General features: G+C 50.8%; 1 protein-coding gene across 1 annotated transcript in view; it reads right to left on the bottom strand.

The window, feature by feature from the left end:
- The window catches only part of LOC119381054 (transient-receptor-potential-like protein), a 182,341-nt gene that overhangs the window by 41,753 nt on the left and 125,185 nt on the right, over nucleotides 1-15,403 (bottom strand). The window contains exon 7 of the mRNA XM_049412203.1: nucleotides 13,524-13,730. Coding sequence (XP_049268160.1) covers nucleotides 13,524-13,730 — 207 coding nt within the window. The remainder of the gene's footprint in view (nucleotides 1-13,523; nucleotides 13,731-15,403) is intronic.

Genomic DNA, 15,403 nt, shown 5'->3' with positions numbered 1-15,403 from the left:
CCCCTAAAAAAACAGGAGGGAGCACACCGCAAGATACCTCCGCTGAAGCCGCTGCTCCTCGCGTCTTGTCACGATTTCCATGATGCCTCTTTCATCTCTTTTTTCGGTGAGCTCATGAAAAAAAAAAAATGCCCCACCTTCGCGAAGGGAATCGTGAGGAAATGCGATGCATTTCTTGAGCCGAGAGTACAGCGTAATAATTTAAATGCGTAAAGCTGGACACATCGACGCGCTCAAGGTCTCCTTTTGGGCGCCTCTTTCAACGAACGCTTCTTAGGTGCGTTCGTAATCACCTCAGGGATGTTGCCACCGCCTTCAATGCAGCACAAACGCGTTTAGAACGCGCTGTTTCAGCTGTGCCAAGGCAGCACAAACGCTACAAACGCGTTTCAAACGCACTGCATTGAGCGGTGGCGGTGGCGCAGGGAGGAAAGAGAGCGAACGGCGAGAGAAGGAGCGGCGCCAAGCACTGCACCTACCTCTCCTACACTCTCTCACACACGCCGGAGCTCCGCCGAGCTCCCCGATGCGAGCGCCTCACACGCCAGAGCGCGCTCCCCTCTCCACTCACTCTCCGCTACTCCGCCCGCACCACACCTGCTCCGGTTGCTAGGGGCGATGCGGGCGAGGGGGGGATAAGCGCGCGCTCCCGCAGCTGTTGCTATGGGAGAGAGAGTGAGAGCGGAGAGGCGCGCGGACACGACCGACGCCTGACATAGCCCGGCTAAGAAATGCATTCGCATTTAAAATTGATGAGCGCGCGCCTAGCGTCCACAAGCCAACCTCCTCGGACGCCGCTCCCGCCCTCGTTCTCCATACGCTGGTCACAATTCCAGCATGCTCCTGTTCTTTTTTTACGGCTCGGCTTCAACATTTTCACGTGACCCCCCCGCCTAGTTTTTCCTCCAGTATGCACGTAGAGTGGAGGTTGAGCGTGATGTCTCCGTCGGTGGGCTTGGCTTAGCTACCACGCATGCGTGGCTTAGCCAGGTGGTGCGGTACCTGATCGCGATGCTTGCTCTCTCTTTCTTTATATCTTAATTTCTCTCTCTTTGCGCCCATGGCTTTAAAACTGCCGGGGACCCTATGCGTGGCGTCTCCATCGACCGCTATGCGCGGCAATCTCCATCGCAGAGAGCGGCATCGCATGACGTCAGACAGCTGTGCTCCTTGCGTCCACGGGACGCTCTGCGCGGGTCTCTATCGGTCGCTGGTGGCCGTCTCCATAGAGTTTCCTACAATACCTCTAGAGGGAACTCTGGCGCTAGTGTCTATGGGAGTTGCAACGCATGGCGTTTGAGCCAGCAGGGAATGATGGGTAGTCATGGAGGAAGGAAAAAGAAAGGAGGGAGCATTACATCACGCAGCCAGCCTTGACAAGCCAAACTCGTTTTGAAGCCAGCAGTGTCGGCCAAAACGTGATCTTTTACGTCAAAATCATGCAAGAAATGAGGTTTGCCGAGACTTCGGGTATGGCGCACGTAGCTTTTAATCGAAGCGCTCGTTCGGCGCAGACCGGCCGGATCACAGAGGAGTTTCAAAAACAGAACTCCACCGGTAGTACTAAAACCTACCGCGCGTTGTGACGTTTTGATCACGTGTTGGGCCGACACGGTGGGTTTCGGTCGCGTGACGTAATGCTCCCTCCTCTTTTACAGCGAAAGCTGTTATGAGATCATTTCAACGGCCGTCTTTGGCGCCGTAGTTGTCCGCCGCCGCCGCCGGTGTCCGTAACCACTATCGCACGAAATAAGAAAAAGAAAAAGGAAATAAGAAAAAAATCACAGCATATCCACGGGGGAATGATGATGAGTGGGCGAAGCTGCGGAGATTCATCGGTAAACATGAATCTTCCGTGAATTCTGCCCAGTACATCATCACCGACGTGAGATCGGGCGCGTTTATACTAAAGGTTCGATGAGAGTATGACGACTTGCAGCTCACTTTGTTTACATGTACGCTGTGAATTTCATGTTTAATCACGCACAGGAGAAAATCGCACACACGCACTACCTTGGAGGTCAAAATCCAGTGCCTATATACGGGGGTGGTCAGTGAACGGTTGTGCAGCGCGAGCGGTCGGTTTTTTCAATCAAGACGCTGCCGCGACGCTGCCTGCGTCGGCGCCGCTGCGCCGCGAGGCAAGATAGAGGGGGGTGGACCGTAGGAGAGGAGAAAGAGGGGGAAGCGTAGGAGAGGAGAGGGCGATACATATCACGTACTATCGCAGCGCATTGTCTTAGGGAGCCTTCATGTGTGCACGCCCCCTCCGTTTTTAAGACTGGTTACACACTACTACGACGGGGACGAAGGGTGCCGCTATAGGAGCTTCGCCCTAAAATTTCCAGGATGGAACGAGGTTCGAACCTGGGCCCTCTGCGAGGTCCCATGGCTATATTGCCCGCATTATGTCCCATGGCTGCCATGCGGCAAATATGCGCGGGGTCTCCATCGGTCGCTGTGCGCAGCGGTCTCCATCGCTGAGCATGGCTTTGCATGACGTAACACCAGCTGTGCTTTTTGCGTCCCATGGCTTCCACGAGACGCTATGCTCGGCGTCTCCATCGGTCGCTATGCGTGGCGGTCCCCATCGCAGAGCGCGGCTTTGCATGACGTAACACCAGCTGTGCTTTTTGCGTCCCGTGGCTTCCGTGGGACGATATATGCTCGGCGTCTCCAACGGTCGCTATGCGTGGCGGTCTCCATCGCAGAGCGCGGCTTTGCATGACGTAACACCAGCTGTGCTTTTTGCGTCCCATGGCTTCCATGGGACGCTATGCTCGGCGTCTCCATCGGTCGCTATGCGCAGCGCTCTCCATCGCAGAGCGCGGCTTTGCGTGACATCACAGCAGCCGTGCTCTTTGCGTCCCATGGCTTCCATGCATGGAGAAAAAAAGAAACTAGGAGGGAGCGTCACGTGAGAATTTTGAAGCGCAGCCGTAAAAAATGAAACAGGAGCATGCTGGGAATTGTGACCAGCGCATGGAGAACGAGGGGGGAGTGGCTTCAGAGAAGGTTGGCCTGTGGGCGCTATGTGCGCTCCCTCCAATTCTTTTTTCCCTCCGTCCTTCCATGGGACGCTATGCGCGGAGTCTCTATCGGTCGCTATGCGCAGTGGTCTCCATCGCTGAGCGCGGCTCTGCGTGACGTGACGCTGTGCTTTTTGCGTCCAATGGCTTTAAAGGAGCACTGACACAAAAATTTTGCACCTTGTTTTTTTTGTTGCAATAGATAGCTTATGATCCACTTATCACGGCTGCAAACCTCGTTTGCGCGAGTGCGCGACGGTTATTTATTTAGAGACGTTTTTAGAGCGCCCAGTCGCAGTTTCGGTTTCAAAGAACACCGAGCTAGGCAGCGTCCTCCGGGGGCCGGGAAAACACAGCTGGCCACGCGAACACGCAAAATTGTGGGACGTAGGCGGCGCGCGAGCGTGGATGCGGTGGGCGCCGAACCAGGTCAAGTGCGCCAGCTATGGAGATTAGAAACAACTAACAAACGCGTAATCTATGTCCTCCGAGCATTCGGAAGCGCCCATCTCGACTCGCTAAGCTTACAGCATGGATTATTTGACTATGGCTCTCAAAAACGGCACCGAATCGGGACGAATACATTGCTGTCGAAGCTTAAGGACATGAATCTAAAGCAAATGGAAGCATCAGTTCGGAACTTACACGTTACAGAGCGCACGGCGGCCACTTGATAGATTCGAAGTGGACGACAACCGCTTTCGGCAGTGCTGCCATGTTTTTCGGAGGCGCGAATGCCTCGCCGGCGAAGCTTGCCGTGCAAGTTGGACAGCTCTCGCGCGTGCGGCGACGGCCGACGTTCTTCGGCACCGCGCCGTTGCGGCAGGCTTGCCGCTAGCGTGAGCGGGCCATAACATCTGCCAACGGGCACGACGAGCGAACAGCGGAAGAGAACACAACTAGCACACGCAAAGCCGCAGGCACGGAGGAAGAAATGGCAGGTACCACGGCACGACCAGCCACCAGCCAACACAAACTCGTGACGTAGGTTTGTTTACACACACCCCGCGTTGATATCGGCGTCGCGAAGCGCCCGCATCTCGCTCAGTCGCGCGGCATGCACTTTAAAATTGATTTTAAATATGTTCTAGGCTATATTGGCCCTTGATATTTCGTAGACGTTGTGTACGGCTCCACATACATCTATTTCACTCATTATCTCGCCTTCGAAATTTTGTGTCAGTGCTCCTTTAAACCTCCATTGGACGCTATGCGCGACGGCCGCGCCGCCATCGCAGAGCGCGGCTTTGCATGGCGTCGTACCAGCTGTGTTTCTTGCGTCCAATGACTTTAAGGGGCCCTCAAACCACCCAGAGGTCGAAGTTTAGTTGTGGCTTTGCATTTGTGCACGAGTCTACAGCGAACGTCAGCGGAGATGCACGCGTTTACTCGTTTCGCTCTTTCCTTCGCTAGGCTGCGTTTGTCGGCTCGTCTGTCCACCGAACGCCTCCTCCGGTCCACCTCTCCGAATGCCCTTCCTCAGCGTCCGAGGTGAAAACGCAAGGAGCGCGCGTCTGCTAGCAGGAAACAGGTTCTTTACCCCCTCACAGCGTCTGTTGCTCGCGACGTCACATAATCAGAGAGGTGACGTCACGACGGCCTTTGCGGATAGTGGAAAGGCCCCGAGAGGAGCACGCGAGCTTCTCTTGGTGGTTTATGGGCCCTTTAAAATGTCATGAGACGTGTGCGCGGCGTCTCCATCGGTCGCTATGCGCGGAGGTCTCCATCGCTGAGCGCGTGTTGTGCTCGGCGTTTGCTAGGCAACGGCGTGGCGAGTTTATTGCACCACTGCCATCTTCATGGTTTGATTATTGAAATACTTGGGGTCAGTCCCGCCTCTGCAGCTTCCCCAGAACAAAACGTTATTAATATCAATAGCGAGTAAAAAATGCGAGTACCATTTAGCAGAGTCACAGTCTCAGACATCGTATTTCTTTGTGAAGCTTCGGGCCGCATGCGGCCAGCGTGTTTGAGTATCCAAGACGGCACAACGCGAGCGACTCGGTAACACACAGCGCTAACTTTCAACAACCAGGGTTTGTTTTCGGGATCACCAGTGCATATCCTACACCACAGAACATGTGCTCTGCATACAGACAAACATAAGAAAAAGGCACACACGCACACGCATGATCATTTATAAACGCAAAAATTCCACTTTGCTGATAATGCGACGTTGTTACCAAAATAATGGAATGTTTGCCTACATGAGCTCGGACGGGTTCGTTGATGTCACGACAGTGCCGCTCGTAGCCGTGACTGCCTAACACTCCAGGCTTGCATGCGACCCGATAAAGTGGACGGGAGGACGAGCTAATTCGGTAGAGACGCATTTCCGAAGGTTGTAGGTTCGGTTGCCTACCAGCGGCAAGTCGTGTTTTCGCCCATTATGAGTTCTTCACGTCAGTAATGCCATCTTTGGCCTCAATTAGGTTGTCAAAGGAAACGAGCCCTTCCTTCGGACGAGTGTATCGGCATGTAATTCGAAGCACGATCGATGTGCCTCCATTTGGACAGCTTACCTAAGACTGGAAATATCCTGCTTGATTTCGAGCAAGTCATCCTCGTTGACCCCATCTTGGCGAAGCTGCTTTTTGGCACGGTGAATGTAGCGATTTACGAGGCGTTTCATCACCTCCTGCATGACACCAAGAATAGAGGGCACACCATGCAAAGGCGCGCTTCCTCTCACATAACAGAACATTTTTTTTGTAAAGTATATTAAGCAAAAGAGAGAAGCGCCATCACCAGCGTTTGCATGTTTTACACTTTCACGTCATTTCACACATCACAAAAATAAGTAATATAAAGCCATGCACCAGTTTATAATGCAGAAGCACAGCGCGTGTTCTCGTGTCACTTTTACCAAAAGCAAGAGAATGAAGCTCGACTGTGAACCAAATTTCTCGACTTGACGCTGGACTGGTATTATGGTTACTACACTATTCAATTTCGGTTCCACGTTTGATGTTCCTAAATAGTTGTTGGCCTAGAATACTCTGCTAAGAACGTTATTCTATACGAACTGCAATGAAATTATTTGATTTCTTCATTTGCCTGCACTGATAGATATTGTGCTATGGTTTTGCTTGTTAAAAATACATTAATTATTATTACACTATTCATAATGTCACTTTTGTTATATGCGGCAACATATTTGGCGCTAAAATTAAATGTTTTTGTTCCGGCCCCTTTTCAAATCTACCCAACGGCAATCCTGTCGCACATTCCAGCAAGATGCTATTCGCAAACACAGTGTGATTAGAATCAACGGCAAGGTTCCGAACAATAACTTGAACGGTAAAAGAGATACGAGCCCGAAGAAGACAAGTCACGTGGCCTCTCGCCGCCACCTTCCGCATATCGTGGCCTTAATTCTGGTTGCCTCCATGATCTCTGTGCCTCTATGATTGGCTTTTCTTTGTTCTTTTAATTTTCCAGCGCTAGTTTCGTCGTCGCCTTCTCCATCTTTTCACGGCGCGCACTTTGAACACTTGCGCACGTCCACTCATCACACCATGCAAACTGAATCCAATTCCGAAGCCAACAACCACGCAACAAAGCCAATAAATGCTGAGCGACCCGATGCGATGCATATGTGATTTGATTGATGGCTTCGGATTGTACTTTTTGACGTTCAAGATGAATGAAGACACATTTCGTTAGGTGCATAGCCTTTATTTTAGATCCTGTAGCCGTTGATTACACCCACACACACGGAAGTCTCTACCACTTGCCTTTTGATCGCTGTGGTCGACAGTGGTCGTAACGTGACAAGATCAACGCAGAAACGGCGTTGCGTCGTGGGAGTCTGTAGCGTCTTCGGTTTTGAACGAGTGGCGATATAGCATGATCTAGGATAAGTAGTGATCGAGCATGGTCCAGCTACGCGCATGATCGCGCCTACGTAAGGCAGCGCAACCACGTGAGCGCTGCAACCCGCGGACTACGAATGCATTGCGTGACGCACATAATACAATGCCCATATATGCACTTCGTCTGCAGTTGCCATTTTAGATGCGAAGCAACTTTTGCTCGGGGCTGTGCTCGGGGCCACTGCGCATGCGCCTACTCTCCCTCCCACTCTCCTTTACGCAGGTGTTCGGTCGCCTTCTCTGCTCTCCTCTCCCGCGCTGCAGCCGCGGCGCAGCCTCTCATCCCACGTGGTGTAGCCGCGACGCAGCCAAATACAGCCTGTAACCCACTCTCTCCACTCCCTCCCCCATTTCATGTGTATATAAGCGGGTGCGCTCGGTCGGCTTCCGTCATTCTCGCTTCGCCCCGTTCAGATGAATTGTAACGTCAACCAGGCCTGTAGCCAGTGGGGGCCGTAATTTTGTTTCCTCGAGGGATCGCGCACGCAAGGAAGAAAAGGGAGGAGTGCGAGGAGGAAACAGCGACCGGCGGACGGCTGTTCCACCGCCGGACTGCAACCACCGGGAACGTCCCGAGCAGGGAGACGATGTTTTCACAACTCGCCCGTCTAGGGCGGGGCTTCTGCTCCGCGACGTCATTTGTCACGTGCGAGGCTTCTCTCTCTCTTTTTTTTTCTGTTTCGTTTGATGCGCGCATTGCGCGCGCGCGGGTTGTACAGTTGTCCATGTAGCGCGGACAGTGCCGGTTTGGCCACACTTCGTGTCTGCGTTGTCGGCGTACCCGTTCGTCTAGAGTTTGGTGTTCAGCTACTAACTACGGACATATATACTAGCGCGAAAAACACACAAAGGACGAGGTAAAGACGGCAGACAGGACGCAGCGCTGATCTGCCGTCTTTACCTCGTCCTTTGTGTTTTTCGCGCTCGTAGATATGTCCGCAGTTAAGGGTATTCAGACGGGGGAAAATGCTCGGGGGGAGACGGGGGGATTGCGGATCACGTGACCGCGACGTCAAGGATTAGCGAGTGGGCGTGACTCCCCCGCGGCTCCACGGAGGAGACGGGGACCTTTTCCCGACAGGACAAACGATCCCCCGGCGGTGGGGGATATGGCGGAATTTCGGGCTCTTGTTTGGCCACATTGTTGCACTTGCTCCTGCAGAGAGCGGCAGTGGGTGTCCAGTCTGCAGTTTGGGTCATCTGTAGCTGGGGTCATCGTCGTCAGCAGCTGGGTGAAACGGGCGGTTACAAGCCACAGGAGTAGTCTGGTAACACTGGTCTCCCCCTCCGTTGCCTCGTCCGTGTGAGTGGGGGGCATTTGTGGAGACTTCTCCTCGCGAGCTGACGTCACTGGGCTCCGCCTTTATCCCCCGAGCGTTTCTCCCCCGTGTGAATACCAAGGTATTGGCTTTTTTGAATACCATATAGGCTTTTTTTGTCAGGTTATGCGTCAACGTCAACGTTACTGCTCTGACGGAGTCGTAACTTTTTCGTTCATGTCTGCGGCGGTTAGAGAGCCTTAGCGTTCCTATGCGACCTCGGTTCTAATCGCGCTGAATAAGAAATTTTTCCGTTTTTTTTTTTCTTTTTCCAATATGTTTCACAATACCGTCCCGATCTTCCGGCTAGTCAATAATAGTTACTCATTTGTGGTAGGACGGCTCAGCGTGGGAGAGCGGAGCCGCGTTAATCAGCATGTCGCTGCGCCGCTGACGCTGCATATCAGCATGCCGCCAATGTCGCTGCGTCGCTGCTCCCCCCCCTCCCCCGAAATGTTTTCGTACTGTCGTGCACCGCCGACAAAACAGGCCACCTGCCGCCTGAAGTCTTCATGGATTTTTTTCTAGAATGCTTTCCATGGTCGAAGAGATCTCGCAGGGAACACTGCTGATTGACTGGCTGTCCTCGCTGCGCCCATTGGCGTCCCTGTAACTGGCTGCGCAGCGCATGACCGTCAGCGGCACAGCGACATGCTGATTAATGGGCTCCGCTCTCCCACGCTGAGCCCTGCTACCACGAATGAGTAACTATTGCTGACTAGCCGGAAGCTCGGCACGGTATTGTTGAAACAATACTGAAAAAAAGAAAAAAAGAAACTTTTCTTATTCAGCGCGATTAGAACACAGGTCGCATAGGAATAACCACTAGGCTTGTGCGAATAGTAAATTTTAGGTCCGAAGCGATTTCGAAGCAACTTTGACTAGTAGAGGATTGGACTTCGGGTGAATGCAAGTGATAACTTGTGAAATATATTAATTAAAATTTACTATAGTTAGAGCAATAAGCCGGTTAAACAAGCTTTAAACTTAAAGAATGATGAATCGATGTGTGAGGGTATACAGTACAAGACCTCATTATTCGAACTTTATTTCGAATTCCGCATAACTTAGAAGGATTCTACGGCCCTGTATTTTTGCAATGTAAATCTGATTGGATAATTTGAAGCGGCGGTGAGTACCCGCCCGGTTAATTCCCAAAACTTTGGGTGCCATGTGCTCAATTCCCGATCCCGATTTAGCCGCAAATCCGCAGAACGATGGCCCTTAGGAGCCACAAGGCAATGCAAGTGTAGCGATACTAATGAGTGACAAGTGAAGCATCCCAGCCCCGCTGCTGCCAGCGCAAGAAAAAACAAAACAAAGCCGGTCTCCGTGGTCACACTGAAATGTGCGCCTGCGGAAAAGAAGACGTGCTTCACGGCAACGCAGCGGTGACACGCGGGCAGCATGATGAATGCTTCTCTCAACGTCAGTGCGTCATGATTTAACCATTCTTTCAGGGAAAATAGATAAATTAATAAAGGGCGGTCCGATGGAATTCGCGATGTGTGGTGAACCTCCAGATTGGCGGTTGTTCCGGCAATTTGCGCACTTGCACTGCTGGCGGAGTACTGCCCGCAACGCCTACTTCGAAACTCAGTTCGAAAGCTTCAATGATCCTCTTTTTCACCCAGAACACATCGCGAATTCCGTCACACTGGGTCATTATTACATTCTTTATTTTACCAGAAAGGATTGGCGCGAATGGCCGCATCATGACGCACTGACGCTACGAGGAGCTAGGTGACATGCTGCCCGTGTGTCACCACTGTGTTGCAGCGAAGCACGTCCTTCTTTTCCGCAGGCGCGCATTTCAGTGACCACGAGACCGTTTTTTTTCCCCTCGTTCTTTTTTTTTTTATTGCACTGGCCTCAGCGAGGCCCCGCCGTTTCCCCGTTTAGCGGCAAAATTCGGACCAAGTATTGCTGGAAAAAAACCCTTGTAGCCGCAAACTAGGAGGCACAGCAAACGACCACCTCTCATTACTTCCAGTAATTCAAAGTTCATTGCATCCCGCTTTTTGTATGTTTGGTTAATTTCGAAACCCACTTAATTCAATTTGTCACAGTCCCACTGACTCTGAATTAACAAGGCTTTACTACATGCTCATTTAACCTTGAAGTGGGGCTTCGCGGCAGTGCGGATTTCTCCTGGAAAGGTGTTTTCACGGTATAGCACACCTCTACTGCAGTGAACCATCTTTACAAGGGATTACATGCGGTTTATCTATGTCTATTCGTTCATTTCGAATACTTCGAAATTTCCTAGAATTTAAATTTGTTTCCAAGCGAATTCGAATACTGTAATATTCGTTCGAATATTCGAAGTGCTCGAATATTCGCACAAGCCTAGGAACAACGCATCATCCGAACGCTAGGGCTGCCTAACCGCCGCAGAATGAACGAAAAAGTTACGACTCCGTCAGAGCAGTAACGTTGATGTTGACGCATAACCTGAAACAAAAGGAAGAAAAAACGGGAGGAATCGAACTGACGACCTGCAGCCCTAACACTCCATGGATAGCGCGCCAACCAACTGCACCATGAACGCTTTTTTTTTTCTTTATTGCCTCACACAAGTAACTACTACGCCACGAACGCCACACGACGAGGGCGTCTAAAACGACCAAAAATCTACGGTAAATGGGGCCCCGTCACTTTTACGATGGAACTGCGCTGACGGGCCCCGTCACCGTAGTCACCCGTTTACGATGAAGGGGCCCGTTACTATAAGTACGTCGCTATTATGACGGGCCCCGTCACTATTACAATTTACACTACGGTGACGGGCCCCGTCACTTTTTACGACGGTACTGCACTGACGGGCCCCGTCACCGTAGTCAGTGCCAACAAAATTACGCCCAGTAGGGGGGGGGAGGGCTAGGGCCCCCTCCCCCGAAGTTTTCGTGAAGTAGGTGTCTTTACCAAAAATAAATAATAAAAATAGCTGGTTTTCTCGAATAGTCATGGATCCCCCCCCCCAAAAAAAAAATATTCCTGGCTACGGGCCTGACGTCAACGTCGTCGCCACTCGTTCATCGGCGCTAACGGAAAGCAACGCACAAACACAACGTAATGATAACACAAACACTAAATGCAAACCTCACACACTAACGGAAACGCCGAGTGAACGTAACGGAAACTTGGTGTGCGCCCCCAATGCTGCTTCGCATCCCCCCATGGTTCCCTTGAGTGGGAGATGGTGTAATTTTTTTGTTATCGGTGATATAATTGTTGGGATTTAATGCCCCAATACCACGATATATGATTATGAGGGACGCCTTAGTGGAGGGCTTCGCAAATTTCGACCACCTGGGGTTCTTTAACGTGCAACTAAATCCAAGCACACGGGTCTCAAGCATTTTCGCCTCCATCCGAAAATTCGATCCCCTGAACTGCGGGTCAGCAGTCGAGCCACTAGACACCGTGGCGGGTGTTCTCATCGGTACACTGCGAACGGTAAACTGTGTAGTGTTATACGATCCGTATGCCATGCTGCGTGTGCAGATGCGCAGCTAGTTCCATGTTCCCTCAAGTGCGTTTTCGGCGGTCACGGACGCATCAGTGAGACATATATAGAAAGCTAAAATGGCTTACCTGGTATTGAACATTGCTCGATTGGCCATTGAATTGCAGGATAACCGAGTTGTGCCTTGCTCCTGGTTTCTGCCGGAAACGAAATAAGGGGCATCACTGCTGGATCCTATCTTGACAGCATGCTGTTTTCAGCACCAATCACGGAAACTTACTTGTCTCTGATAAGGTAAAAATAAATGAGAAACGCAAACGTGCCTTCATTGGTGCAAGCTTAACATGCACAAGACGACCAACATTGGAAGGAGTGTTTCCTTCAGTGCCTAATGTGATCGTGTTTATTTGATGCTATACACATGAGCGCTTTTAAAGGCAAGGCCGGAACAGCTGCCACGGGGGCCCATCAGACGTATTTCTGTCCATAGGGAATAGCCAAGTTTCCGTGACGTGTGGCTGCTGCGCGGATTGTGCATTACTTATAGGGCGTATTTACGAGCGTGCACATTCACACAAACTATGCTGTTTACCTCAAGGTGGAGCCTAACAGTGCGGCTGAATAGTAAACACATTTGCTGAAGGCAGCGCATAAACGAAAGGCGTTTCATTGGAAGCCACGAATACGTACCCGGTTGGTTTTGTCCTTTCCTAGGCAGACAGGATCGTGCGACTCGGGCTGGAAGGAGAAATGCCAAGGCGTTTAGGCGATTTCGCATGCAAGCCGAATCTGTGTGCGCAACAAGAAAAAGGCAATGTCAGCCTGCTCGCAATCAAAAAGAAAACTGGAGGCGACCCTGAAAATTGTGTCTAGTATACTGGCACTCGCACCTTGTGTTAACCTTGCGTTATTAACTCTTGTTTTGTTTTGTTTTGCCTTCTGTTCTGTGGCACGTACCCATTCTGGGGGATGGGCCAAGAAGATATATGTAGTTGAAGCTTAAAATCTTATTCGAAGAATGTAAATGGTTAAAAAAGTAAAAGTAATAATAATAATACATCAAATTAAGACTTGAAAATTATGCTATTGAGCTCGTATTCCAGACAGCCGTATTAAACCTGATCAGAACAATTTGATTAACTCTGGTCAGTGACTTCGTCCTCCACTTCCTTAGCGAAACGCGACGAGCAACGTGAACTCAACTTGTGTGGTGCACACGTTCGTGTTTGCCACCCATGTGTTCTATTTTTCCTTTTCTGTGAACCAGCAATGGGTAGTGGGATTTGCGCAATTTCTGTGGCACATACGTTTCTGCCGCTTGCGGACAACTTGTTCATTTTTAGTGAACCAGTGGTTGGTAGTGGGGTTTGCCCAGTTTCTGTGGCAAATAAATCTTTTACGGCGAATAACTTGCGGTAATTAGTAATTTCATATTATTTTCTAATCATTCTTGTCACTTATGCAACTCAATTTGTAACTCAACCTATGCTCTGATGTCATACGTATCATTAGCGTTAAGTAGAACCATTAATTTCATACAGTACCCATTTTTAATTATTTATTTTTAATTTAGATCGCACAAAAAGCAAGTCGGCGGTCGACCGGAAGTGGCTGCTTTAGGAACAAGGGCGTTACTCGCTGCTCGTGCCGCCACCTGGTGTCCCTTCGATTCGATCTAGTTTCAGCCTATTAAGGCCTCACGTGGATCGTCCACTGCAGTCGACTGAGAAGATGGCTTTCGAGTCGACGTCTTAGGGGACTTGTAATTTGATGGCACCGCGTAGGGCGCGACTCGAAGCCAATAAGAACTGTTGGCCTGTGGCACTGTCACCTTGACGGCCGAGTGCTGCAATCGTGGCGTGGCGGCGAAGGCCCTCTTGCCGAGGAAGCGGCCGAGCCTCAGCAGTGCGCGCACGAAGTACCACACGGACTTTGGGCTGATGATGAGGTTGAAGGGGGGAGGCAGCGTCGAGCCTTCGTCGAAATAGCCCATCCACAGCTTGGAACGGGCGAACTTCCACTCGCGGTCCTTGTGGTCCTGCGGTCAAACATGTTAGCGCCTTGGCATCACATAGTGTTGGAATGCCCACACCGCAATAAAAACAACCAAGATGAAATCTCAAGCCACCGAAAACACGTGGAAGGCGCAAGGGTTTCTAGGTGGGCTATGTGGTTCATCAAACATTATAGCAGAACAGCGTCAACTACCCTGTCCCGCGGTTTGCGCGCTTCTGCTAAATAATGCGTGAAGCGCTGTTCACGGCACAAAGCTTGGAGGATTAGCCAAGTCTGGTGCACCAAGCGCGGAAGTCAATGACTTTCTGCACTGAGAAAGCCTCCCACCTCGGGCGATCAAAGAACACTCGCCTGCTGTTCGTTTAATAAACGTCCGCCCTGAGAACTGATGCAAGTACCAGTTTACGCCAAATGTCGATCGAAACTGTGTCCGATTTCGGATTGATCTTAACACACAGTTTCAGAAAATATAAATAATTGTTGGGCTTTTACGTCCCACAAGCACAATGTGGTTGTAAGTCACCGTAGAGGAGGGCTCCGGAAATTTCCACCACCTACATGTGGTTCTTTAACCTAAATCTAAGAACACGGGCCTCTAGCATGTGGCCTCCATCGAAACGCGGCAGCCGCGGCCGGAATTCTATTCCGCGACCTTCGGGCCAGCATAGGCGTGCGCAGGGTTCCCATCAAGGGAAAGAAGGTTCATCACCCCTGCTAAGTCAATGTACGAGGCAGATTTTGCGTCCCCCCTCCTCATAGGTGACTAAGGGGGGGGGGGGGGGGGGGGGGCGTGCGCACGCCTATGGGGCCAGCAGTCAAGCACCATAAGCACTAGACCACCGCGGCGTTCTATAAGGTCAACTATTCAGGGGTTTGACTGCCTGAGCGACATGCACAAGTGCCCTACGCACTGTTTTTAAACGTCATGGCACGTAATAATCATCCAATCCGGATTGCTAGAAATGCGCGGCCACGTCATGCAATTGGACCCGGCACTTGCGGGCGAGGTGTTCCCAGTGAAGCCCGCCTCCCGGTTGAGTGCGAACTGAACAGCTGAAAAAAAAAAACGATATCAAATATTATTGTAGTAAAACACATGGTGCCTTCCAGCGCATAACCAAAATTCCTGTAAGGAGTGTATAAAACAAGGCGCATTTAAGGGCGCGCTGTAAGTTTGAGATGACAGACAAGAACTGTTGCGGAAATCTTAAATATATTTAAACATTCGCGCCAAGGAGGGACGCCATCGCTCCCCCTTCTGGATGCAGATGATTTGTTTCCTCGGAAACTGCTGAATATTTATTCGTCCAAATTCGCGAGCCATCAATTGCAAACGTGCCAAAGGTCATAATACTCGGCTGCTACATAAAGGCTTATCTAAAGGAGACGATAGACATGTTGACGTATTTCCACGTGCGATAGTTGACCAACATTAATTCTCCTCACCACTTTAATAAACGTTTACTTCCGCCTTTTCATACAGACAATAATACCTCATCCGGTAATCCATATCAAAATAAGTATAGAGTTCTAAACCGTTCACACATCTCAACCGAGACGTGTCAGAAAGGGCACAGTGCTCTCACAATGGTTGCCCCAAAGGCCCCTGACGACATCTCTGACACCGGTTGTGCGATCGACAACGTGTGCGATCGTTTCTCACCACGTGTGTTCGCCTCTTCTATCACTTGCGTC

The sequence above is a fragment of the Rhipicephalus sanguineus genome, chromosome 2 (assembly GCF_013339695.2).
Source record: "Rhipicephalus sanguineus isolate Rsan-2018 chromosome 2, BIME_Rsan_1.4, whole genome shotgun sequence".
Taxonomy (NCBI): domain Eukaryota; kingdom Metazoa; phylum Arthropoda; class Arachnida; order Ixodida; family Ixodidae; genus Rhipicephalus; species Rhipicephalus sanguineus.
The sequence above is the reverse complement of the archived record's forward strand: the minus strand, read 5'-3'. Positions and strand labels throughout refer to the sequence as shown.